Source organism: Leptinotarsa decemlineata, unplaced genomic scaffold (genome assembly GCF_025532065.1).
Source record: "Leptinotarsa decemlineata unplaced genomic scaffold, Ldec_3_MD MMD2_tig00000199_RagTag_RagTag, whole genome shotgun sequence".
NCBI classification, from domain to species: domain Eukaryota; kingdom Metazoa; phylum Arthropoda; class Insecta; order Coleoptera; family Chrysomelidae; genus Leptinotarsa; species Leptinotarsa decemlineata.
The window spans coordinates 13,188,955-13,216,478 of record NW_027412544.1 but is presented as its reverse complement, the minus strand read 5'-3'; the positions used below and the strand labels follow the sequence as shown (position 1 = coordinate 13,216,478).

At 34.0% G+C, this 27,524-nt stretch overlaps 2 protein-coding genes across 4 annotated transcripts in view; one reads left to right on the top strand and one right to left on the bottom strand.

Moving 5' to 3' along the window:
* Positions 1 to 27,524, top strand: part of LOC111507386 (neutral ceramidase) — a 394,484-nt gene that overhangs the window by 176,494 nt on the left and 190,466 nt on the right. For all 3 annotated transcript variants that reach the window (XM_074172969.1, XM_074172968.1, XM_074172967.1), the window contains 2 exons: positions 5,038 to 5,247; positions 11,341 to 11,460. In XM_074172969.1, coding sequence (XP_074029070.1) covers positions 5,038 to 5,247; positions 11,341 to 11,460 — 330 coding nt within the window. The remainder of the gene's footprint in view (positions 1 to 5,037; positions 5,248 to 11,340; positions 11,461 to 27,524) is intronic.
* Positions 17,169 to 26,503, bottom strand: LOC111507387 (beta-galactosidase-1-like protein 2). The gene is made up of 2 exons (XM_023162687.2): positions 26,042 to 26,503; positions 17,169 to 18,979 (listed from the first exon to the last, which is right to left on the bottom strand). The coding sequence occupies exons 1-2, from the start codon at positions 26,277 to 26,279 to the stop codon at positions 17,256 to 17,258; spliced, it is 1,962 nt and encodes a 653-aa protein (XP_023018455.2). The 5' UTR covers positions 26,280 to 26,503; the 3' UTR covers positions 17,169 to 17,255.

The following is a 27,524-nucleotide window of genomic DNA, read 5'->3' as shown; positions in this document are numbered from 1 at the left end:
TTCCACACGAGTACTTTTATTCATAAAATTGTCCAAGTAACCTTAATTTGTTGGAAAATATTGAAAAATATCTGTCATTTCAAAGTTTTGGGGTGTGGACCATCGGGGGTAGTCCGTTCCTGACTTTGTAGCAAAACAACTGACTCCTGCATGAAAGCTCATCGAAGGAATTCATTTGTTCAGTCAATTACCAAAATTTGGATGATTTTGAATATTCACTTGAAAAGTTATCAAAGAAAAACATTTTTCATTTTGTAACTTCGAGGGCCCGTTACTTGGTAACGAAGGATTTTAGGAAAAAAAGTTATATGAAGTACTGGTGATATTTTGACCCCATCTATACATTCCCGAGAGGAAAAGAGGAAGTCCAGGGACACCCTGTATTCTTCCAGGGATTTCAAATTAATTTATATTATAATATACCTACAATGGAAGTCTAAACTGATGAAATTCAAAACTTTCTTTCGTACCACACATTGTAACCACTCTGTCTGCTGCAAACAGAATGTATGGATTCATTGCATGAACCTCCAGAGTTTTCTCGGATCCATCTACATCAAAAACCTGATACATGCTTTCGTCAGATCAAAATTAGAATATGCGTCCGTAATCTGGAATCCATCTCATCAGTTGTATATAGAAAAAGTTGAATCAGTACAACGTCGTTTCCTTAAACTTCTCTCCAATAGATCAGACAATATCTATCCACCAATAGGATTTCCACATGATAAATTGTTAGCTAGACATGCTATGAATAGCTTGTGTTGCCGTCGTGATTGTCACTCCACAATTTTTCTTTTAAAACTGATTAATAATTTAATGATTTACCAACAGATTCTGCAAAAACTTAATTTCAATGTACCTAGACCATCGTCCATAGATATTCTAATTCTAATTCTAATTAGAATATCTATGGACGATGCCTAGACCAACCTATAGAGTGGTTAATCTTTTTTATCGGCCAATACCACATACAAAAATATTCTGAAACGTTCACCTCTGCATAACATGTGTGTCAAATGCAATTCAGGACGTTATCAGCTCGACATTTTTAACCGTTCCATCTCTGAGATTAAATCTTTTTACTTCAGCTAATTCTATATGTATTGTTTTTATCTCATAACTCATTGTAATTGTATTCTGATTTGACTTCGAATATTCGTTTACCGACATTTTCGGGGCTCCGCATATGAAAAGTTGAAAAATTACAGAAAATGTTTGTACTTCACAATACCTATACCTGATTAAATCTCAATATCGAAAATGGGTTGAAATTGAAAACATAATGAGTGGTAAGAAAAATGTTCAATATGATGTTCCAGAAGGAAAAGTTCTCGGTCAGATTTTGTTATATTGATTTACATTGATGATATTTTCAACTTACCTGTAGGTGAAAAGGATTCATTTGAGAGTAACACGGTTATATTATCCAACAATATTACAATAGTGGATTTCCTAAGTGAAAAACTACTCACCATCGATTTGAAACGAACCATTTATGCAACCTTCACCTGCTCCGAATCAAATGTACCTCAATTCACGAAAATCTTGTTTGAAAATGGAAATAAAACGATGATAATTGAATTAGATAAGGAAGTTAAGTTTCCAGGAATATATTTTGATTGACACCTAAAATGAAATATGCAAATTGATAATGTGATAAATGAGCAAGGTATTCAAATCAGATATTGAAAAAATAGTATTGAGTATGGTAAGATAATATATTATGCGTTAATAAAAATTCATTTCATTTATGTTATCATAGCATGTGGTGGTGTTATATGGTGGTGCTACCATGCATAAATGAATTTTGAAGGTAATCACTGGAAAATGTGATCAACTGTTTTAAAGACGCTGAAGTACTAAATATTCACTAGTTATCTGTTTCTTATTTGGCATTATACACAAAAATTAATATATCATCAAAGACATCAAATATTGCTATTCTACTAGATCCAAAGAATATTCCCTAAATCTACACAGTATGTTGAAAACAATAGGGCAGTGGTGTCATTCATATCTTGTAGCCGAGATTATTGAAATTTTGTCATACTCATTTGAAACACTCAACTCGGTATCCCTTTATAAGTATAAACTATGGAATATCTCAATGGTTACATTACTAGGATACATTAAAAATGAAATATTGTTATCTTTTGAAAAACTTCAAAATATTTCGATCGATATTTTTTCATGTCATAGGCAATACAGCATCCATCCTTCGATTATGAAAAATGTTTCCACAATAAATTAGGTTAATTACAATTGATGTTTATATGTTAAAATTCTATTGACTGCTCATTTCCATTCTTCTCGTAGTGCTGTATTTTATATACTACGCGTGCCTATATTATTTCATGTTTTTTTCGCTCGAATGAATTTATAATTATTATTATTGTTTCACCTGAAGTTGCGCTGGTCGAACCCTATCCCCCGAACACCCAATACATTCAGGAGGGAGCGCCAGCATTACCAACCAATGACCACTCCCCAGACTGTGGAGTAGGTTATCATTGGTTCTAGAATCATGTGCCCTAAGCAAGCGTAGTAAGCCAAGAATGACAGCCTTCTGTTTCGTTCAGGCTAACGCTAGTTGCACACACACCGATTTTGAACGGCCAGTATAAAGTCGGCCGATATTTTATTGGTAGCGGGTGCATACTCACCGGATTTTTGTCAGTTAAACAATCAGTTGCTTTGTTATCGTAATAAGCACGCACTACCAAAACGAAGTTAATGCGTAGTAACTACAATTTCACCGAGCATTCGAGACTGGAATGGTCGGTAAAAAACCGGTGAGTATGCAAGAGTGTATTTAGTCATGTACGCCACTACTTCCCGGTACAGCCGGCGGTACAGTGGCAGTGGACGGCTGCTCACCGGTATTTTACCGGCGACGATCACCGGTCAGCGTGTGTGCCAGGTCCCGTTCCAACATGTGGTTCACTATTGGAATTTGGATAACCGGTACAAAGTCGGCCGTCTAAAATCGGTGTGTGTGCCACTAGCGTAACGCTTGCACACTCACCGGATTTTTATCGGTCAAACAATCAGTTGCTGTGTTGTCGTAATTAGCACGCAATATCAAAACGAAGTTAATGCGTAGTAACTACAATTTCACCGAGCATTCGAGACTGGAGTGGTCGGTAAAAAACCGTTGAGTATGCAAGAGTGTATTTAGTCATGTACGCCACTACTTCACGGTACTGCCGGCGATACAGTGGCAGTGGACGGCTGCTCACCGGTATTTTACCGGCGACAATCACCGATCGGCGTGTGTGCCAGGTCCCGTTCCCACATGTGGTTCACTATTGGAATTTGGACCACCGGTACAAAGTCGGCCGTCCAAAATCGGTGTGTGTGCAACTAGCGTAAGATTTCTGCATTAGTGCAGCAAGCCGGAATGATCTTGATATTCGAAAGTAGGGAGGGCATCATTCCACCAAGGACACCAATAATCAGAACAACCACATGACAAAGTGGCCTGGATAGAGTTCTTGATATTTCGTCCGTTTTTTTACTTCTTTTTGGACGATATTCGCCTCACTGGGAGCTGAAAATTCCGGGACATAATAATTCATGCGTGTTAACTATCACCAAATTCATTACCTTTTTTCTGATACATGAGGAACTTTATGTATAATATCAAACAGTAGTGACATCCTACAGTCAGAAGCTGATCTGATAGAATGTATGATAACAATTTCGTTTTGAAGTAATATATCGTAATACATTGTTGTATTTCTCTCAGGTAATTGATATTATTCATTCAATCAAAATATTCAAAAAATATAGATTTCTTTGAACTCTTCAGCTTTGTCCTATTCGTATGAAAATTATGTGTGGAACGTGTATTATAGTTATAGATTTCATTGTTGTATGTAACAAATTGATTGAAGTTTTCAGGAAACATATCCCTTGTGATTTTAAAGACAAATGACATGGACATATAATACAGTCTTTGATCTACTGATTGCCATTTCAATGCTGCGAGCATTATTTTTATTGGGGTGTATCTGTAGCAATGTAAAATTACTCTGATTCCTCTACTCTGCAATTTTTGCAACATTAAGATTTAATTTTTTTGGAAAAGATATAAATTAGAAGAACAGTAATTAAAATGTGGCTGGATAACCACTTTATATACAGTTGTTCGGGTAGATAAAAAAAGTTATGCAGAAATTCTTGTGAAAAAATAACTTTTGTTGAAATTTTATTGCAGATGTATTTATTCATCAATTATGCATCCTTAATACTTGAATTCGTGTACCCATTCTACCCTTCCATCTCCAAGTACTAAGTTGATTGTGTTGTAATTTATATTTGACAATTTAAACCTATTATTCAATACCATAGCCTATGTTTTCAATATCATTCAAAACTCCATTCAATCTCCTCACATTTTCATTAAAGTTATCTCCATAGCAAGCAATCAGAGTGTCATTGGCGAGAAGGTTCAAAAAAGCTTAGCCCTGCACATAGTTAATATCATCCACATATATGATGAGATATATGATGAATAATAATGACCTTGTTTGAAACTGAATTATTATATTTAGTTATTTGGAATCTATTGCTCTCAAGTATGCTTCAAAGCACTTCAAATTAGTGCCTTTCAGGCCATAATATTAAATTTTTTCCATTAATATATGGCTGTCTATAGTTTCAAAGGCCCGTTTGAAATTTAAGAATATTGCCACTATATATTTATTATCATCGAATAATTGTTTCCATTTAGACACTGTAACCTGTAGATATGTTTCGCAGAAATTATTTTCAGGAAAGCCTGATTGGTTGCCAAGAAGGAGCTTATTTGTAGAACAATATTGTAGCAATTAATCATGTACTTCTGTTTCAATAATTTTCCGCAATGGGAGAAAAGTGTTTATGGGTCTGAAACAATGTCCAGTTATAGCATTTAAGACTTTAGGAACAGGCACCACTATACTTGATTTTAATTTCAATTTCAATTCTTAAATTTACGATGCCAATAGGACTTTGTTCAAAATCAATTTGATATATGGTATTTGATTTCAGAGTGGATTTGTTGGAGCTTTCGCGTCGACCAACTTGGGAGATGTTTCACCCAATACAAATGGACCAAAATGTATCAATACAGGGGAACCTTGCGATGGCATTACAAGCACTTGTAATAATACAGCAAAATACTGCATAGCATTTGGCCCAGGCAAAGATATGGAAGAGAGTACGAAGATTATAGCAAATAAATTATTCAAAAAAGCTGAGGTTTGTTGAAATATGGATTTATCATAAAATCAAAGTAACTTTTGTGAAGGAAATCAGAGTTTTCATAAACTTTCTTTTGATATTTTCAATTTTCACATCTCAAGAAACATGAAAACTGTGATGAAGAGCTTCATATTTGTAGAAAGGACAAACATTTAAGTTCACCTCGATAAGTATAGCAAGTAAGCGTGGATTCAGAGTATTTTTAATAAGAAAAATATTCTATTTGCCACTAACTTGTATTATTTGATTTCACCTGAAGGAAAAGAAACGTAGAAAGTATCAAAAAAACTTCTGTTATATATGTTGTGGGAGTTCAGGAACAAAGTGTATCAGCGAATGAACATCGGCAAATATCCTTGAATTTTTTCCAATTCTGAAGACGGGGGCAGATTTCAGCTTTTGGAACGTTAAGATAGGTATCTGTATGATCTCTTAGTTCTTTTTTTAGCAGACAAATTATTGAATACAAGTTACTGAGATATAGAACATTTTCTTTTGTGAAAAATACTCTGAATTCACACAGTAACTTATCAGGGTAACAGCAACAAGCAAATAATGTTTGGTTCAAATACAAAATTAATATGTGATCTCAGATGAGCACGAATTTAAAATGAGTTTTCTGACTCTGATTCAATTTTTAACACATATGCTTTGCTTCTTGAATGATTAAGGAAAATTTGGTTATGACCAAGTCAAAAAAAAATGAATAAGGATTACTTGATGTAGACGACTTTTTGAAAATTTTAGATTTATTGAACGGAAGTCATTATTTTGTGGAGATAATTGAAGTTTTTTAACATTTTTTTAGTATTTTTACCTTTTATCATTTTGAAAAAATTCATATTGCAGAACTTTATGTAGGTGAAGAAAGGGCAAACGATTATAAGTACTACTTATGAGTTACTGCGTGCATTCAAAGTACTTCAACAAATAAAAATATTTTATTCATTGGTAACCTGCTGTATTCAATGATTTTGCCCATCAAAAAAAAGAAAAATTTCACAGGTACGCATCGGAACTTTTCGGAGGCAAAAATCTGATTCCGTCTTCAGAATTGAAAGAAACCTATTTATATATTCGATTATTTCTCTTAATCGCTCGATTCTCAAATGTCCCTGACAGATGTCGAACAAATTTTGGAATGTGAGATTGTTGTCTTTGTTGTTGATCGACTTCAGAAATATTCGGTGTAGTACAAGGTGTTTTCTGATATCAGTCTGTTACATTTTAGCCATTATTCATAGATTTCTTCAATATGGGTAGCCAAATACGGTCCATTCCCGAAATGTTTTTTGGAATATACCCATCTTCAGATGAAGGGATATACGCTGATTCTTTGAGCTATCGTCTCTTAGAGTGGGGTTCAATGGCATTCATCCTTCTTTCAACTCGATATTGATCGTCTGATTTCAAAATGTATTCAAATTTGATTCCGTCAATAGATAGATAGAGATATAGATAGTTTATTCAACCACGTTATGTGAAAACAAAATACATTTTTAGCAACTCAAAACAATAACGTTTGAGCCATACAAACTCATGAACAACCAACAACAAACATTCCAAATAGGTTACAACTGAAATTAAAAAAAACACAACTATCACCATAGGTGACGCAAATGAATACGGGACATACAAACATGATGTAAATGATATGGTTATCAAAATAAAAAAAATATATGGTAATTAAGGGCCACAATTGAAATGATTCAGATTCAAACAAGTGAGTTGGTGTAGCCAGGTACTCGTTGACACTATAAAAACAATGAGTTGTCAAGAAATTTTTGGGAAACCTCTTGAAACTGAATATAGGTATATCTTCAACAGTGGGTGGAAATATATTATAAATATTAACATTGTGTGTATTGATCGAGGATTTGTATAGTTTCAGCCTGCGTTGTCTTAAGAGATTGGCACCTCTAGTGTTATGTTCATGAACCTGTGAATTGATCAAATGTTCATTTTTGTAGTTATGAATTTCCAATAGATATAGATTTCCAATAGATACAGATACAGGGTACTGTCATTATGTTTAGCTCGCTTTTGTAGTAAGAGTATTTTCTCAGCATTGGGGAAATTTACCCAAAGTAAAGTTCCGTAGCTAACATGGGAATGGAAAATTGCATACTATGCTGATATAAGAGTGTACAAGTTGACAAAATTCTTCAATTGCCTGAGTAGAAATAGATATTTAGAGAGTTTCGAGCCTAATTCAAAGTATCCTCTAGGGTGATGCCTAGTAGTTTGGCAGTTTCACGTTTCGCTATATTATTATTTGTAGAGAATGTGATAGTTTGAGTTTCGTCTATATTCAGTTTTGAAAGGTTAGCATGGAACCATTTCTCAGCCTGATTTACCACAGTTTTCATTGTGGCGAGCAAGTTCTCACAGTTTTGGTTAGTACACAGAAGATTTGTATCATCGGCATAGATTTCGCATATATATGGTGATAAGTGGAAGAAGAAGTCATTTATGTAAATGATGAACAACAGAGGTCCCAAAACGAAACCCTGTGGTACTCCAGATTCGATTGGTAAAAAGATCCGACGTTCTATTTTCACCAAGATCAACGCATTGTTTACGACAAGAACAAGTAGACGCTAAATAGAGAAAGTACAACTCCTCTGATTCTGTATTCATTCAGTTTCATTAGTACATTGTGGTGAGAGACACAGTCACATACTTTGCTCAAATCGCACAATCTTGCCGAGCTATGCTGTTTTTGTTCAAAACCACCTACTATGCTCTTGACCACATGAACAACATCTTGTATAGTAGAACAAGATTTTCTAAAGCCATATTGATCCGTGTTGAGGATATTGTTAATATCAAAATAGAGATATAGTCTTTTTAAGAATTATTTCAAATTTGTTTCCAAATATAGGGACGATGGAGATGGTTCGATGATTTTTAAGAAGGTTTATATCACCCTTTTTAAAAACTGGAGTGACCTTACTGATTTTAAATTTATCTGGGAAAGTATCCTCTCTTATACATACTACATCGAAAAGGTATGTGAGTGGTTCAATCAAGAAAGAACTTGGTTTTTATTATAGACATCAAAGCAACTGGAATTTTTTAAACTCATTGATGGCATTGAAGACTTCAGAGGTGGCCACCAGTTTAAAGAAGAAATATGCTGCTGAAGCAGGTTCCAGATGATGGGCAAGCAATATTATTATTAGACGAAAATTGATTGATTATAGTTTCAGATATAGTATTAAGAAACGTATTAAATTCATGAGGTGTGATATCACCACAGGTTTTACGAGAGTTAGTTTTATTTTTTTCAAAGTTGATGAGTTTCCATTTATCTCTGACTTCAATATCTGAGTCACTGATGAATTTATCAAAAGCAGACCTTTTCGATTCCAAAATAGCCTTATGATATACATTGTTAACATATTTAAAAACTTGTCTATGATTAGGATCGTTAGTCACGTCATAGATTGTTTTTATGGAATGAGTTGTATCTCACATTTTCCTTAAGTCATCGTTGAACTAGCTAACAAGGGTTCTGTTGGATTCACTGAAGACTTTTTTAAGGGGAAATAATTTATGGACTAGACTTACATAAAGATTCAATAGAAAATCTACCATAACTTCAGAAGAGATATTGTCGTTGAATATGCTCCAATTAACTTTTGTAACGAAGTTTGTCGTTCGAGAATACCTGAAGATTTTATACTTCTTCTGAATTGAGGGACATTTGTAACCTGCTTGATATTATTCATATTTATAAATTGCGCATAGTGATCAGAGACGCATGGATCAATAACGCCAGATTCATAGCTGTTTTCATTAAAGTTTGTGAGTATATTGTCTATACAGCTCTTTGAACCATTATCAACTCTGGTATATTCTTTGATAGTAGCCTCAAGTCCAAAAGAATGTGTTAGACAAATCAGATTAGTGAGATTCGAAGAAGGTCTCAAGAAGATTATGTTGAAGTCTCCGAGTAATATTATATAGCCGCGTATATTTTTGTGAAAAAAAGATTAAAAGTTTTTCAAGCTCACCCAAGAAAACAGAGCAATCTTCAATGCAAGCAGATCTATAGACAGTGGCAGTTTTTGAGATAAGGAGTTCGATGCCACATACTTCAAAATTACGCTCAATACAAAATTTTTCAGGTTCAAGAGGTTTATGTTCGATATTACTACGAATAAATATGTCCACACCACCCTGCACATGCTTGGATCTGCAAATGATACCAAGTTATAGTTAGGTATATTACATTGTTGCAAACATTGTTCATTCTCATGCATGTTTCACCAGTATAATTTTCTCCAAAAGAACAAGGTATCCTATAAATCTAATTATTGTTCTTTCTTCTGTGGTTCTGACATAGAGATAACAACATTGTTATACTCCACTTAGAATTGTGCTCGATCATATCTGAGCTCGAAAAAAATTTAAAAATTATTTTTTTTTCAAAAATTCTTCATTTTCTGTCACTCTCAAAATCTCATTTGTTTTCAACGATAACTTGGTTATGTCAATGGATATGTTACATTGAATACAGAATGTTGATAGAACAATTCAACTGATACATCATATATCAACATTTTAAGTGTCTATTGCAGATATAGAGACATTAAATGTCCAAAAAGATTCAAATGGTCATCGAATTCTTGATCAATCAATAATAATAGTCGATGCTTTGTCTGGAAGTGTTCTATGCATTTTCTATTTCTGTTTTTTGAATCCAAGGTTTTTGACTGCTTTTACTTTTGGTTCCTATAACTCCATTCCCATTTCCATTTGTTTGGCATTTCATCAAAATTACTTTCAATTCTGATAATTCTTCATCCATAGTACTAGTACTTCATGACGATAAGGGCCATATGTTGTACCTTACCTAGGATTGTGCCTTATTATATCTGAGCTCGAAGTCGATTATTAATTTTCAAAAATTTTTAATTTTCCATCACTGTTCAATTATCATTTTGTTAAAACTACAACTTGGTTATGTCAATGGATTTGTTACATCGAATACAGGATGTAAATTGAAAAATTAAACTAATATATTAAACATCAACATTTGAAGTGAAATTCAACATCCATCTTCCATTCGAAGTTGATTCAATTTCCAAGTGGATCTTACAATTTGGGGAGTTTTATCAATAGGTACATACGTGAAAAGACTTTGAAGTTCGAAGCTCTCCGGAACACCATAATCACCTTCAAACAAACCATAATTTAATTATGAAATAGGTGGCATTTCTTAGAAAACTGTTTCCATTCCCTGATATCAGTTTCAAAATTCCCGAAAGGTATCTTGCAAATTTTTGAAAAGATAATCCAATTGAAATTGCAGTGGGTATCGGAGAGACATTTGGTTTGAATAATTTGGGCGATCCTTAAAAATGTAAAGATTTATTGAAATGACAAATCGGTTGAGTGCCTTCTGTTTTGGTTAGGATATTTTTATATGCAGCTGATATTCCATACATTTTCCGTTCAACTGATTCTGTTAAATGATTCTTCACCTTCCTGTGAACGTTTTTTGATATATTATTTTGATATATTGTACTCGAAAACAATCGAGATAATTCATTTTCATAATCGATAGTATCCATTGGCATTCACTTCATCAGCTGGAAGTATTTCAATATTACCATCTGAAGAAAGAAATGTTGTTGCTATTCCCTCATACTATTTTATGTTATTTTCAGTATGATGAGGTTGTGATGCATGTTTTTTTTCTCAGTTTATTTTACAATCTCCCGTTAGTTTAGGAGGTTATTTCTGGGATGTTACTTATTTACCTTTTTGAATGCTTCAACACGTGGTTTCTATACTGTAACCTATTATATAGCGGAACACGTGTTGCGGATTTGTACACCTTTCAGTGAAAATCTCATGATGAATTGTTTCTTGAGTAATTCATGGATTTTATTAAAGTTTTGGCCAATTCCATCACATATAATTGTCCATCAATTAGAAAGAGGAATACCTATACATCTTCTTCTACTTTTGTTCAATATTCAAGTAAATGATTGGTCAATAAAATCGATTCTCTGAATACCAGTAGTACTTTCATGGAATAGTGAATTTCATCATCCTAATTTTCAAGTGATTTTACAGGAACTGATCAAGAGCGAGTCATCGAAGGAAGTTAAAGGTGATATCAAATATGTCCATCAATTCGTACACATGCCCACAGAGAAAATTACTGTTCAGCTGGAGAATGGAACAAAAATCAAGGTAATTGAAAGTGTTTCTATTTTTTGTAAGGAAAATCTGTTCAGTATCGCTGTTCTTTTATTCGTAGAACAGCAATTTTTATCACGAATAATTTCATCTCAATCTCTTGAGCGATGATACTTGGAACTCATAAAATAAAATTTTCAGTATTTTCAAAAGGTTTTGTTCAGTTCGCCCTGTTTGTTTGTTTCTTTGGGTCAAATTTAGTAATTGAAGTTTGACCCCCTTCCTGTTGAGAGATTTCACTGATATTTGGTACACACGTTTAGTTTTGATGAAAATACAATTTAATAAATTCTATATCATTGTAAATCCAAGATGACCTCTATATGGGTATTAAATGACAAAGCTTGACTGGAAGAATACTGGTACACTTTGAGAAAAAATGCATATTCAAGATGGCCGCAGCTACAAAATGGCGGATTACATATTTTTTCACAACTACCTCAATATGGGTATCAAATGACAGGGCTTGACTAATATTATATTAGTACAGAATGAAAATGATGCAAGTCCAATATAATCTATACAAAGAACTTTGTCAATTCAGAATCGGGATACAAGCATGGATCTCCCACTCAAGTCAAGATTTTGTATCGTGTCGAGGGCTGTGTGGCGTTAGGGGGGCTAAAAATGTCACGTCGTTAGCGATACACCACACAAGTTAACGTAACATGTTAACCGTGTCGAGAATCGTGTGACATTAGGGTGGATAAAAATTGGAAACTAAAAACTTGAAAATAAAATAAGTAAAAAAAGTATGTTGAACGGTTCCATATGATGTAGATAATATACTAAAAACTGATGAATAATTCGAAAGGTCCTAGGTAGCAGTCATCACACCACTCGCCTCAGCAATATACGGTATTGATCAGATAAAAAAGAATAGAATCGTTGGGCGTAGTATTTACATATTTACTCAGATTACGCTACGCCCAACGCATTTATTATTTTTTCATCTGATCAATACCGTAGATTGCTGAGGAGAGTGGTATGATGACTGCCACTAGGGCCTACCGAATTTCAGTTTTTACTACACTATCTACATCATATAAAACCGTTTAACATAAAAAAAAATTACTTATTTTATTGAAGTTTTTGTCACAGTGAGAGGAATAATTTTCTGAGTCCTACGGATTGTCCGCAAGCTGCGAAAATTCAAGGTGCCTTAAATATTCTAGTACATTCTCCAATGTCAGAACTTGCACGAGATGAGAATTATTAGTAATCATCTCAATATTTACTGATTTGTTATTTGTTATTTCACAAATAAGTTATTATTCCAAATCAAGATAACAGATAAAATTGTCATATGGAGTAGATGTTTATTTGAAGATTGTTGATAACAAAATACGATATATAGAAAATTGTAAACATTGATCAGGATATCTTATTTTTCCACATTCGGTTTTTCTACAAAGAAAAATTGTTTCATTAGATGAAATTAATTTATGAAACAAAAGTATATTTATTCACTCACTTACGAAGTGAACATTTTTTAATATACACGTACATCCCCATTGAATCAAATATTTTGCATTTAATCATTTTTATGAATAATACACCTTCACGTAATATTTAATTGACGAACAGTTATGACGACCTCTGATGGTCTATTTGCACAGTTTTGTTTCAATGAAATCATTTTTCTCTTCCTTCCTGAACTTATATACAGTTCATCAGTTCGGACTTCCATAAATTGATTGGAAATCCCTAAAAAAAATTTAAAAGATTAACCGAAAATAACAATTTCATTAAACAAAAAAACTAAAATTACAAAGAAATAACATACAAGCCAACAACAAAAAATGAAATAATAATAAAAGCTAAACATTGAAGAATATCATTCACAAAAAATGAAATATAAAAATTGAAAGATTCTAAACCAAGTCACGTCACGACGTTTCGATTGTTAGTATCCACAATCCAATCATCTTCGGGTGATAACTGGACTCATTTCTCTGAGATCCGACTATTTATAGGTCATTCGAGTGCCTATCCACCTCGAACTATCCCCTCTTCCCTCTCTCCGCTTCATTGGTTTTAGCGGGAGATGACCGGTTGGCGGGAGTTGGTCGTTTTTCGCTTGATTAGAGGTTTCCATATGTTACGTATCTCTACGCTAGCTTGACTAAATGCGTGTTCCTCTTTGTGGATGATGTCAGCTTGAGCCCACTTGATGTTATGTTATCAGTCCAAACATGCTCTACTATTTCGGATTTGCTGGTTTCTCCTTGCTGTGTGTGTGTTTCTTGTTCTCAGCAATGCATACTTTCAATGGCCTCTTAGTTTCACTCGGTATCCGATAAATGCAATTCCTAAAATCGCAGTCCAGGTTTGATGGCCTGATTTTCGTGAGGCTGTTGCGGATAGTGTTCCCAGATCTGAAGCAGGTCCTGATGTTATACTTGGACCCAATCCTTTTTATCCTTTCCGATAATCCTCTTATGTAGGGAAGTACAAGTACTGGTTGTGGCGGCTTCTCTTTCTTGTGGAGCTCTTGCTGTCTTCTGGCTGAAGCCTGTTCTACCATCACTCTGGAGTAACCATTCATTCATTTTTGATGATGCCTAGTTTCTTTTTGAGACAATCCTTTGTATTACAGAACCCTAAGGTACGGTCTAGAAAAACCTTGATGAGTCTTCTTTTAGTCGCTTGATGGTGGTTGGATTTCTGGTTCAGATACTGTCCTGTGTGAGTAGGTTTTCGATATACAGATGTTTCCCATTCATTGTCGGTCCTCTTCACCAATACGTCTAAGAAAGGCAATTCGTTGTGGACTTCCGTCTCCATTGTGAAAGTGATGGAAGGACTTACTTTGTTGATGTACTTCAGGAAAGTGTCTAGTTCTGCATTCTCATGGTTCCATATTATGAATGTGTCGTCTACGTATCTCAACCAGACTTCTTCAGTGGGCTTATTATTATTATTATTATTACATCGTCATAGAACTCTTCGAATGCAATTACATTTTCTTTTTCCATTTTTTGATATTCTCCGAAATAATAATTCCATTCGAAAAAAACAAAAAACAGCATTTTTGGTTCTGGTGTTAGGAAAGTGTTCTCAATAAAAGATATACTTCCTCCAAATGTTTTTGGATGGTATCTTCCTCTGTTCTCATTCTGGAAAACTGATAAACATCTCACACAATAATGTGAATATTATATTCAATATCGAAAAATCTAGTAATTTCTAGAGAAAACTGAGATTTATGAAATTGCTCTCAACAACGAGGTATTGCCGACTCAACTCCTCACAAAAAAATTCGTGAACAAGCTATAAATCAGGTCTATCCAACTAAAAATAATAACACTGAGTTCACTTCTTCGATTGAAGACTTGTTAATTTTGTGGAAATTCATGTTCACTGAGGATACACTACAAAATCACACTTTTGTCTATTTTCCACTATATTTCTTTATTGTTGACCGGTTTCGGCTATTACACCATTTTCAAAACTAACTGATTACATTTAAATCTGAGTAATTTATACCTATGTTGTTTATTCTATCATAAATGATTTGATATACCTGATATACCTGGTACCCGGTACCTGCGTTTCATATACCTGTAAAATCCATGAACATAACAAAGCTTTCGAAATAATGTAGGTTTTGGGATCTGGATTATAGGTTCAGGATATAGGTTCAAGTTGTTCGTTGAGGACAATAGAATTGGGATTTTTCTTTGACCTGTTTATTTCCATAGATTCCAACAGATTCATCATTTTCCCTTTTTCGCATGTGTGTAGGATCTTTAGATTATCTTTATCTATTTTATATTTCGAATTTTGAAGATGTTCGTACATTAATGATTTTTTATCTGAAATGACATGTTCGTGGTACCTTGTATCAAAATTTCTCCCAGTTTGGCCTGTATATATGGCAGGGCATTCACCACATTCTAATCGATATATACCAGATCTCTTCCCTTTCTCTAATTTTGGTTTGGCATTAAATAATATGTTTCCTAAATTTCCGTTGGATGTGTAGGATGTTTGTAAATTGAATTTTGAGAGATAATTTTTAATATTCTCGTAGATTCCACCAGCATAATGGATACTTACATATTTGTGTTCTGGTCTTGTGGAAATTGAGTATAGTTCTTTCATTATTGATTTTTATTGATATTTCATTATTATGTTGTTAACTAGAGTGGTAGGTATTTTGTTATTAACTGCTATTTGTTTAATGTGGAAAATATGTAATAGTGGAAAATAGACAAAATTGTGTTTTTGTAGTGTATCCTCAATAACACTGAGCCTAATAGGACATTGAGCTACTCTGGCAAACTCACCAATAATATTTCATAAGAAAGGTATACTTGGACATAGTCCTGAGAATTATAACTGAAGCAAATCTATCAACAACAATAGGCAAAACTACAGTATCGAATAGGTCAGGAGTGATTCTTATCCCAAACTCCATAGTGATTCAAAGGGGAGCACTTTTTTCTAAAGAATAAAAGGACATGTAAGTAGTTTTTGGATTTGAAGACGAATTTTACATTTGCAAACCATTTTATGTCAAAAGATCATGAGTTCAGTCATGACTATAAGGATTCTCACACATTCGGATAAGAACGGATTGAACGACTCGAAACATTTTTTCAATGACTGAATAGAATTCAATAATTTCTCTTCTCTGACCACTGATGGGTAATTTCAAAGAGTTCCTACATGTGGTTGTCATTTGGAAGTTTCAACTGAGAGTCGATGGGGCGGGAGTGGGCGATGTTAGATTTACTCATTTTTCATTTCAGATCACCTGATTTTTTCTGAAATAGACTTATCAATCTGTTAATATGTTTTCCATTTTTCAGATATTCTCACGTGCAACTTCTGAATTTATTTAATATAATGACTGTCAATTTGAAACAGCTTATTTTTTCGTTCGTTCGAATAGGAAAGTGAACTCGCTCATTGAAACAGCAAAGATAACTTTCTTCAACATTCAAATTCGAGTAAATATTCAAAATATCCTGACGATATTAAAAAAAAATGTAATTCATTATAAATTCTAAACGTCATTGAATATTGAATATGTGATAAAAACTCCCAAACGATCTGTAATACAGTTTCCGTTTTATCTTTCATGGTATACATATGATATCCCTACAATTACATATATGAGAATGAAATAATCCCAGATATGACCTGACAAAATCCATTTCTCATCTTCCTGACAGGTACAGGATGTCTTTGAGCAATATTCGATTCCCAATAATTCCTGTTCAGTCCTACAGATGTTTGTAAGAGCTCTAGAAGGAATCTTAGAAAGACAAAATGGTGACGATATGATTGGGAGACTCATCAACATTCTGCAAATGATATTATATTGTCCTTTCTTGGTATTATCTGGAACCTGGTCAGTGTGGCGTATTTCAATGATGAAATTATAAACCACTCAATGAGAGAACTGAATGGAAATAAATGATTTCATCATTGCTTTCTCTGTTTGATTTCGTTTGTAGTATGTAGAATGAAATTTTCAGAGTTTTCTTCATTTTTCTCCGAGTTGTTTTTAGATCCACCAACTGTTTGAGTATTCAGTCTTTCATATTATCTTCATTATTTCTCCCCATGATGAAAATTTTCGAAAACCGCGTGGGATGACCTTGGTTCTGATATGGTTGAATTATGCCCCTATGAATTCATTTCTTTAGATTCTAGTCGAAGTGTTGATGATAAAATGAAGATGACGAAAATATTGATGAATTAAATTATTTATTCAATAATTATTACATTAAAATGCATTCAGTGAATACTGAAAACGTAACTGAATACAGTAAACGTTAACTCAATTCAAATAAATCATCGACGAAGTTGTTGAGATATATAGGTTCATCAGAGAATGATACATTTTTCCCGGAAGAGAACTCGTCAAATACAATTATTTCATTTATACCAATTTTCAGAAAAGGTGCAGGGATATAGAGACTCTGCTGCGGGCCAATTTTCCAGAATCTACCCAATACAAAGTTGTTTACGATAACTAATCCTTTCCTCCATTTACTCATATCGATGAAAGTATCATGCAAGTCTTTCAGGAGTAATTCAGCTTTATACAAGCCTGCTCCTATTAAAGGTGTTGAGGAGGCATCGAAAGTGGTCCAACCACTGAGGTTAGAAATCCAAGACTTCTTGAATTCAACAGGATAAATTTCCCAATCGAGTAACTCCTGGTCATCGAGTAATATCCCCTGCCATAAACCCTTGAATTGTCGGAATTGATCCAGAGAACCAAAGTTATTTCTTCCCATGTTGCAAACCATGATGTCAATGGTAGCATTTTCTTTAACTTTGTCGGAACCTAAGTTTATCGATCCATTCTCTTTCCTCCAGTAACCGAAAGAATCTAGATCGACAACATTTTTGGTAATCAGCTCATTGTTAACGTAGACATTCACAGAGTCATAAACATAACCCAATATCTTCAAAACAGCAAATCTGTTTATGGTCACCGATCTTTTACGATATATTATATATCCGAACTGTTGACCAGTATTGTTATTGATGGGTAAGTTTTCCATTGAAATGAGATTCCTGCTTTCCACCTGAACAGGTAGTTGTGAAATTATATTTTCATATCGAAGAAATTCACTGATATTCAGAGATGGATAAGAATCTGGTTTTTTAACAATTGGTACTTCTGGTAGTTTTGTTTTGATTGAGTTGAATTTTTCCAAGAGAAGTTTTACAGCAAAATATTTAGAAGTATAGTCACCATACTCAGTAAGAGGTGCATCATAATCATAACTGGTTATATCTGGTTGATAATCGGACTGGTTCACAGATGCCATATTAGCTCCGTTCAAAAAACCCCAACTTGTACCTCCGTGAAACATATATAAATTTACAGAGGCTGGATATTTCAATATTCTTTCGTAGGTGATAGTGAAGTCTACTGTATTTCCTATATAGTGTTTTTCAGACCAGTGGTTGAACCATCCTGCCCAATATTCAGTTGACATAGACGGTTTATTTTTTTGCAACTCTTTCAATTTGTCGAACTCTTTTTCTGGGTCTGAGTTGAAATTGGCTGTTTGAAATAAAGATGAAAGAGAACCTCTGCTTGCATGACCTGTTGGGGAGTCTGACGTGAAAAGTAACTCAGTTATGTTATTTGCTATCATCAGTTGCCTGAGTTCCTCGATATATTTCAAATCGGGAATGATAGGTGGATCGGCATCCGAATCTTCAGTACTACCATATTCATTTTCTACTTGAAAAGATATTATCGGTCCACCTCTGGTGAACTGAAAAGTTGCCAGCAGTGTTAGGAGGACATTGAAATACCTTCGGACATGTTTCATGAATTTTTCGTCAGATGTTCGTATTTTGATATTTTTTTCTCTCAATAGCCAGCTTGGTAAACCACCAAATTCGAATTCAGCACAAATGAAAGGTCCTGGTCTAACAATTACAAAAAGGTCTTCTTCTTGAGCTGTTTTCAGGTATTTTTCAATATTCAGCAATTCTTGCATATCCGTTCCTCCTTCTCCAAAGTCATACTTGCCTAAAATATGAATAAAGTATGTTAGAAAACAATTTCTATCTAATGGAAACTAAAGGTTTGAAAAATTATGAATAACTCTGTCTTTGCATACAAATATACTTCGCCTGCTATAATTTCATTAGGAAAAATATGGAAACTTTGTGATAACTTTCACATATTTAAGAGCAAGACGGAATTCATGACAACTTTCTTTACTTTCGTCATTCGTATTTTCAGGAAATTGAAAATCCTTGCATACACTGTAAAAATGAAACTTGAAATGATTCTCATTCCTCAAATTACCTATAATCTTGATGAAATAATTTTTGAAACTTCTTTGAAACATCAATTTCATCATAAAATGAATGAATTATTCAATACGGAGGAAAATGCAAGCACATTTCAATATATTGAAAGTGAAGGTATTGAATATTCAGTAGGAATAATGTAGAAAAACTATTTTTTATTCCACCAAGTTATCGATTATCCAATTGTCTCCATAACATTAATATCTAATGTCAGATGACTTGATTCCTGTCATATTTATACTACATAATTGACATACCATTATGGAGAGATTGAAAAAAATTAATCAATCAATCAATCGTGAGAAATATTCCCAGAGTGATATAAGAAGTGAAATTGGTTTTCATGTTGTCCCATTTCTTCACCTTTTCCTTCACGACCTTAAACTCCATTTTTATAATAATGTAATATTCGAATTACTGCATAATGTTTATTCTGAATTTTCTTCGAACCGACAGATGAATTACAATTTCATGTAATCAACATACATTGAGAATTCAAATAAAGATAGTTTGAACGTGGCCGATAAGAGCTCATGTCTTATGGAAATGAAATATATGTACAGTGAATTCTTATCACAACTTGACAGTCCATTTGAATATGAGATTTAGGTTAAGTTAATGAAAAATCGCATTAATAGTCATTTTGCGTCATGAAATTCAAAAAGTTTTATTGCTGATTCTTCAGTTCAATTGCAAAGTTAGATACCTTTGCCATCTGTTTCTAATCATCAATAACGAATGTATTCACCGAAACAACAATATATTATTGTTATTAGAGATTCATCCAACCGAAATCTTTGGATGAGAGTGGATTGTAGAGGCAATGAAAAATTCCAACAAAAAGTATTTCAAAAACTACAATTGTCTCTGTTCAATTGATTTGCCTCACATTGTTACAGCTGACTAGCACAATTGTCAAAGAAGTATGAATATGATTTTTTATTTTTTCTTATTATCTTATCTTGTTCTCATTACCTTATCTTGTTCGATTGATGATTATTTATTTTGTGAAATTTAATTTTGGATAAAGGATAATGATAATAACTTTTGTCTAATTTCTCTTCGAACACCAAATCGTTATTTTCAACACCTCGACACGTGTTTCGATTACCAAGTGATCATCTTCAAAGAGGAAGATTAAAACTTCCTCTTTGAAGATGATCACTTGGTGATCGAAACACGTATCGAGGTGTTAAAAATAACGATTTGGTGTTGGAAAAAAACTCCAGTAATATTCATTACTACACCAAACATATCAAAATTACTGACAATTGATACAAAAACACTACTCGTGATTTTTTTCCAAATACCAGTGGATCCTAAACGAATTGTCAAAATTCACAAATTCAAAAGATGAGAGCTGCATAGTTCTAGTTGGTCAATAAGGGTTTTGAAATTGGGGTTTTTATTCAATTCATTTATTTCCGAAGCTTCCAACAAATTCACCCTCCTACCTCAATAGTCAGTAATTTTGATATGTTTTTTAAATTAAATAATAATTTTTTTGGTAGGTTAGGTACAAAGTGAGTGGGTCTATTCAACCTCACACCGCAACTCGCAAGGGTTTATTGTGGCCCACACCTATTCACAATTGACCAAACAAACCCAGCTTCTTAATGAAGCCGATTAGTTTCTATGGTGGATGGTCTTTCAGGTCAGATGATGAGAGTACGGCTCTGCCGAACTCTAAAAACCTGATTCGGTCCCCAGCGGAGCAGGGACAAAGTGTGTGTATTCCGACACTCCGAGTCTCTGTATATATGATGATTCAAATGACAGTGACTTGTAAGAAGGCCTGTTAGTCATCGTAGTTCATCCCTACTGTAGTCCAACAACTGTTTGGTATCAAGCTTCTTGCCATCCAGGTGTTCAATCTTTGTTTGGCAATGCCTAAAGCGATGCCGATGACAAGTTCTGGTCCGATGAAGCTGCTTGCAGCACCCTTCGTTGCAAGGGAATCAGCAGCCCCATTGCTTTCCAGGCTAGTATGGTCAGGAATCCAGACCAGAGACAATCCGTTAAGTCTTCTCATCGAGGAGAGTGGCTTTTGGAAATTTGATTGTTTTGGTATCTCAGAAATGGTATCATCAATTGAGGTAACGTTCCCGTTATTCTAGGTACCAACTGCAGATACCTGAAGACCATCGACTGTATCATTTTATTTTCAAAGATTTTTATGTCAATATGTGTCTCGAAAATGGTTTGATAAACAGAAATCGATCGTAACGAATAAAAATCTCAGTAGAAATTGGACAAAAGTTATTTTCTTTATCCATTACTATACTGACATTACCTTATCCTACCCGACCTCAGAGAAATAAAAAATCCCAAAACTTCCAAAATTCAAGTGAAAAAATTGATATTACTAAACCTCGACAGATTTCCATTAATTTCCTTTAGATGAAATTTATTAATAGTATTCCGTGATGCACCTAAAAGGCCTAAAAGGCAAACCAATCCCTGTTGTCTCCATTGGTTCCTTCTCATTATTGCACGATTTTTTTTATTGATTATACAGGGTGTAACTAAATAAGCGTAAAACATTGAAGGAGGTGATTCCTCATCGAAAAAAAGATAGGATCTTATTCAGTTACACCCTGTAACTAATTTACATATAAAACAGATTTGAAAGCAACAGATCAGACCTTCTTAGGAGTAGTGTTCTCATGTGTGGAGCTCTGCCCCTAAGCATACCCTGAAGCTTCTATATTCCATCCAGAACAGAGCCATCTGTGTCCGAAACACGAACATCATTTGCAACCTTGACAGTCTGGAATATCGAAGAAAGGTTAGGGATTCGTCTCTTTTCTATAGATACTTTCACGGAAAGTGTTCAAGTGACTTGACACATTTGATTCCACCAAGAGAGGTACATACCAGAAATACGCGACGGACTGTAGCTACTCATCGTTTTGAGTTTCAACATAGTACACCTCGAACTTCACTGTTCAAGAACTTGTTCATTTGGAGAACTGCGTTTGTGTGGTATACACTTCCTGAGAACGTTTTTCCAAATGGATTTAATCTACAGCGAATTAAATCCAATCCACTACCTTCGCACAGTCACCACTCTAAGAGCGCCTTAAGGAGTTTGCTGTAGTGCTTGCGTTCTGTCCATATATAAAAAACTCAAACTTTGCTATTTTTGAGCAATACCAATCGAGCAACCAGCAATAGATAAAATTCTATGGACTCACGGTTTCATCATGCTGTTTGCTCTCATAGTATTGCTGAATAACAACGTTTTCATTAAAAAACGTGAATTTATTGATAACATTTCAAGATATTATGATACCACTATTGATATATGAAGATTTCAACAAATAAATTTTTTTTTTCAGTTACTACTGAAATCTCTGAAAAAAAATTAAAGATTAACCGAAAATAACAATTGTATTAAAACAAAAAACTGAAATCACAAGGAAATAACATACAAGCAACAACCAGAAAATAAAAAATTGAAATATTATTAAAAGTTGAAAATAATAAAATATCATTAACAAAAATGAAAATAAAAATTAAAAGATTCCAAAACAAATTACGTCACGACGTTTCGATTGTTAGTATCCACAATCGTCTTCGGGTGATAACTGGACTCATTCCTCCGTGATCTGACTATTTATAGGTCATTCGGGTGCTTTCACCTTTCACCTATCCTCTCTTTCCTCTGTCAGCTTCATTGGTTTTAGCGGGAGATGACCGTTTGGCGGGAGTTGGTCGTTTTTCGCTTGATAAGAGGTTTCGATATGTTACGTATCTCTACGCTAGCTAAACTAAATGCGTTGCTACACAACATATACGCGGCTTCCTTGAATTTTTTCCTAAACCAGTGTTCCTCTTTGTGGATGATTTCAGCTTGAGCCCACTTGATGTTATGTTGATGAGTCCAAACATGCTCTGCTATTCCGAATTTGCTGGTTTCTCCTCGCTGTGTGTGTTTCTTGTGCTCAGCAATGCGAACTTTCAATGGCCTCTTAGTTTCACCGATGTATGATTCTCCGCACTCGCAGGGTATCCGGTAAATGCAATTCTTGGAATCGCAGTCCGCGTTTGGTGGCCTGCTACGGATAGTGAGGCTGTTACGGATAGTGTTCCCAGATCTGAAGCAGGTTCTGATGTTATACTTGGACCCAATCCTTCTTATCCTTTTCGATAATCCTCTGATGTAGGGGAGTACAAGTACTGGTTGTGGAGGCTTCTCTTCCTTGTGGAGCTCTTGCTGTCTTCTAGCTAAATCCTGTTCTACCATCACTCTGGAGTAACCATTTCGTTGAAAGAATCAATCAATTCATATCATATTAGACAACGGAAGTCCGAACTGATGAAATACATTTTTTTTTGAAATAGTGATGAACATAAACTACACCTTATGATTTGATCTTCACAATATTGCATGTTACAGTGATTACTGTGATATATATGTGATATATTTTTGAAAATGAAGATTGTGAAGATCAAGGCGTGAGGTGTAGTTGATGGAATTACTATGGATATTCATCAAGTAACGGCCGAATCAATCAGAAAAAAAAAGTATTAGCATTGCATATGAGATTCGCACATAAATAGGTAGGAGCATAATCTGAAGGCTGTCTGCGTCAATTATACTGGTGAATGACTATAATTAACTGAGTAACAAGTTGATAGAAGGTGACATAATACAACTCAGCAATATCGCTAAGCCATAGATCATCTACATTGATTGGCTAAGTTTTTTCAACCTTCGGAATTATAGTAAAATCTGAATGAGTATTAATACGTATCACTAGGATTATATCAGATAAAAATGGTTCCAGATTGAGGAAACATTATCTGTGAATTGGCTGGGTCATAATATGGATTTCAATGAAAATCCAAATTCACAGTGCAAACTAATGAAGCTAAATGGTTTTTATTTGGAAATTGTTTGTATAGAACTCAAACTAACTTAAATGAAAAATTGGAATTACACAATGCCTTTGCTTCGAAAAATTAAATTTGAGAATGAAAAATTTTTTTACATTCTGTAAAAAAAATATAACATCATGAATGAGGAAGTGTAACATTACCGTATATAATCTAATCTACATTTCTACATCCGTTTTCTCAGATAATTTGCAAAATTTTCCAAGATCAAACAGAAAAGTCCAAATTCTTGTTACGTGTGACAATTCACAGTTCTCAGCGAAGATATGTATGAAATTCATTCTTTTACTTATTATCAGACACTTTGGATAGTAATAATTTGTAGCAAAAATAGCAAGGCACTACTCCACTCTGTTCAACACGAATAATCTCAGACAATATTATACAACGAAAGATGAGTTTAGATTTGACTCATGCAATTGAGAATTGAAAAGAGACTTTCCACGAGAGGTATAGCTGACCAAACAGTGGAGAGTCAAAAAGCTCCTTTTCAAAAAGTAATTGAGAAATGATGTTCTTATAATGCTGAAGCTATCCTTTTTTGAGGGAATTCAAAAGCCTCAGGACACTCATGCATATTTCTACATTTCTCTCAACTGCTAACGAAAAGGAAAGGAAACGTCCAGTAGTCAAAGAAAGACCGACTTGTGGCGGCTACGAGTCTTAATTGTTTTCGAATATCAATTGGATATCGATGAATCTGGAAGTGAGACTTAAGAAGGTCTGCAACCTCACCAATACAATTTTGGTTATCTCTCTCTGATATCGAAACTTTTTAAATTTAATAAGCAATGTATGAAAATTCTTCATTTTTTTGTGGTAATCAGACAATAACAAAACTTTCTGTAGTTCTGTTGAACTACAGTAGGGATGAACTACGATGTCTAACAGACCTTATTACAGGTCACTCTCATTTGAATCATCACATGCAGAGACTCGGAAGACAGTGTGTGTCGCCTCTGTTTGGGAAATGATGAAACAGCAGAGCACATACTTTGTGCCTGTCCCGCAGGGGACCGAATCAGGTTTTTAGAGTTCAGCAGAGACGTACCTTACCATCTGACCTGCAAAAGCACTCACCATACAGACTAATCTAGCATAACCTCTGATAGCAAATAGAACGTTCGAATCATTTTTTTTTATTGTAATTGTTGGGGCGTTGTTGAGCATTCTGATCATGTATTGATAATTGCAAAAGTACCTCGATATGGCATACGAGTATAAGAGTTTAGAAAATTTGAAAATGAAATCAGCAAAATATCTGAAATTGAGTTACATTAGAAACATTGTATCACATTCAAACTAAAAATTGGATTCCATACGAAACATTTTGAGGAACCAGTTGTTTTTTTAATCACTCAACTTTGATAATATAATACTTCAACATTATCATTAGAGCAAATTCCAGTGTTGAGACAATTTTACTATGAAAAAACTTGAAGTTAAGAACACACTACGTCTCGTTGATATCAGTTCTAATTCAAACTAGTTTATAAGGGATTTGAAATACAAATTTTTCAAACTCAAATTAGAGTTTTTTCATACACTCATTATAATTTGTGAAATGTTTATTTTTTTGAAATTTGAAATATTCATTATTCTGCTGAATTTTGATGCAACAAATAGTCGACGGTTAGCAAAAATATATATTTTGAAAATACACTTCAATTTGGAGAATTATGCCAAAATGATCTGTTCGTAAATTGAATCAATTCACATTTCACCAAATCATCAGATAACTAGTTATCTAGTTATTTCAATTATTTTTCAATACTCATGAAAGCCGATGTACTTTATTGAAATCATCAAATCTGTCTGATTTCACAAGAGACGTGGACTTTTTGGATTGAAAATAAATTAACGAATTTTTTACCTGGTTGAGGCTCATGTAAATTCCAAGGCACGTAGGTTTCCACAGCATTCAACCCAGCAGCTCTGATTTTTTTCAATCTATCTCTCCAGTATTCACTGGGAACTCTAAAATAATGCATAGAACCACTATATATGGAAATATTCTTATTATTCAACGTGAAATACGGCTGATCCACTGACAAACCACGACTAATACCACCCGAAGTATAATGTTCGTACAGAGTTGATAAATTTTCCATTTTTATAACAAGAGTTGACTATTTTTCAACAATTTATTGTGATGAATGACCGACGACTGGCGAACGCGAGAATAATAACGGTATAATCGTATTGTAATCAGTATTTGTTTCGTTATTCAAAACCTGTTCATACTACACAATCTCCTATCTTCAACTGAACTGATTTGAACCTCATATGTTATGAGGTTGAATTGGGAATAGTGTGTTTCTGTTGTATAAAATCATTGAAACTGAATTATACGCATTGTTCTGAAGATGTGATGGGGTTTTTGACAGGAAGATAATAAAATTCCAAATCATGAATTCGAGTACATTATTGATCAACTGTCCTCATTGAAATAGATACAAGAGGCAGGACCGGCACCATTTCGAATCAGCCCAATCAATATATCACTATATTATGGTAACTTGAAAATTTAGGGTCGTATAGGTCAAAGTGTACTTCATGAAATACGACCCGACCTCGCACATGTAGCAGAATATGCATGTATATGCTTACAGTTTTTTCTGTAATAGTGTAACATCAGTTAGTCCATAAATAATATTTACATTTTTACATGAAAGGTGTGCCTTGAAAAATAATGGGGCTGGAAGTTTCGCCCTCTCAAAAGTTCTAGAATAATCCAGAACATTTAAAAGTATTTCAGAACATCCGGTATATGTCCGAAATGTTGTGGAATTTTCGATCAGAGTCTAAAACGTTCAGGAAAATGCCGGATCATATCATAGTGAACCGATCAAGGGAGTTATACGGTGTGTAATTACTTTGTATCCCATTCGTGACGAAGGTTTACGATTTTACTTGATAGGCGTGCTTTTCAAAAATTTATAGAATTGCAAAATATTCTAAAGTGAATTTCACTAGTTCGGACTTCCATTGTCTACTATATAAAATGATTTGAAATTCCTGAAACAAGTAAAAAAGAATAATTAAAAAAGGAATAGTTGAAAATAACAATTATATTAAGCAACAATAAACCTGAAATAAAATGATAGTGAAATAACCTACAAGTAAAAATATAATAATCGAATAAATAAAAATTAAAGGAATAAAAAAAGAAAATAATAAAAAAAATAAAAAAGTGTAGAGATTCCAAATCACGTTAGTTCACGACGTTTCGATTGTTGGTATCTACAATCGTCTTCGGGTGATGACTGGACTGATTCCTCCGAGAGATGACTATTTTATAGGCCGTTGAAATACTTTCACTTTCTCTACTTTCCATTTTCCGCTTCACTGATTCC

Excerpts from the sequence above, each read along its gene's own strand:
- LOC111507387 (XM_023162687.2), bottom strand. The coding sequence starts at position 26,279 with ATGGAAAATTTATCAACTCTGTACGAACATTATACTTCGGGTGGTATT. Across the intron at positions 18,980-26,041 it reads TTTACATGAGCCTCAACCAG|GCAAGTATGACTTTGGAGAA; the intron begins GTAAAAAATTCG and ends TTCATATTTTAG.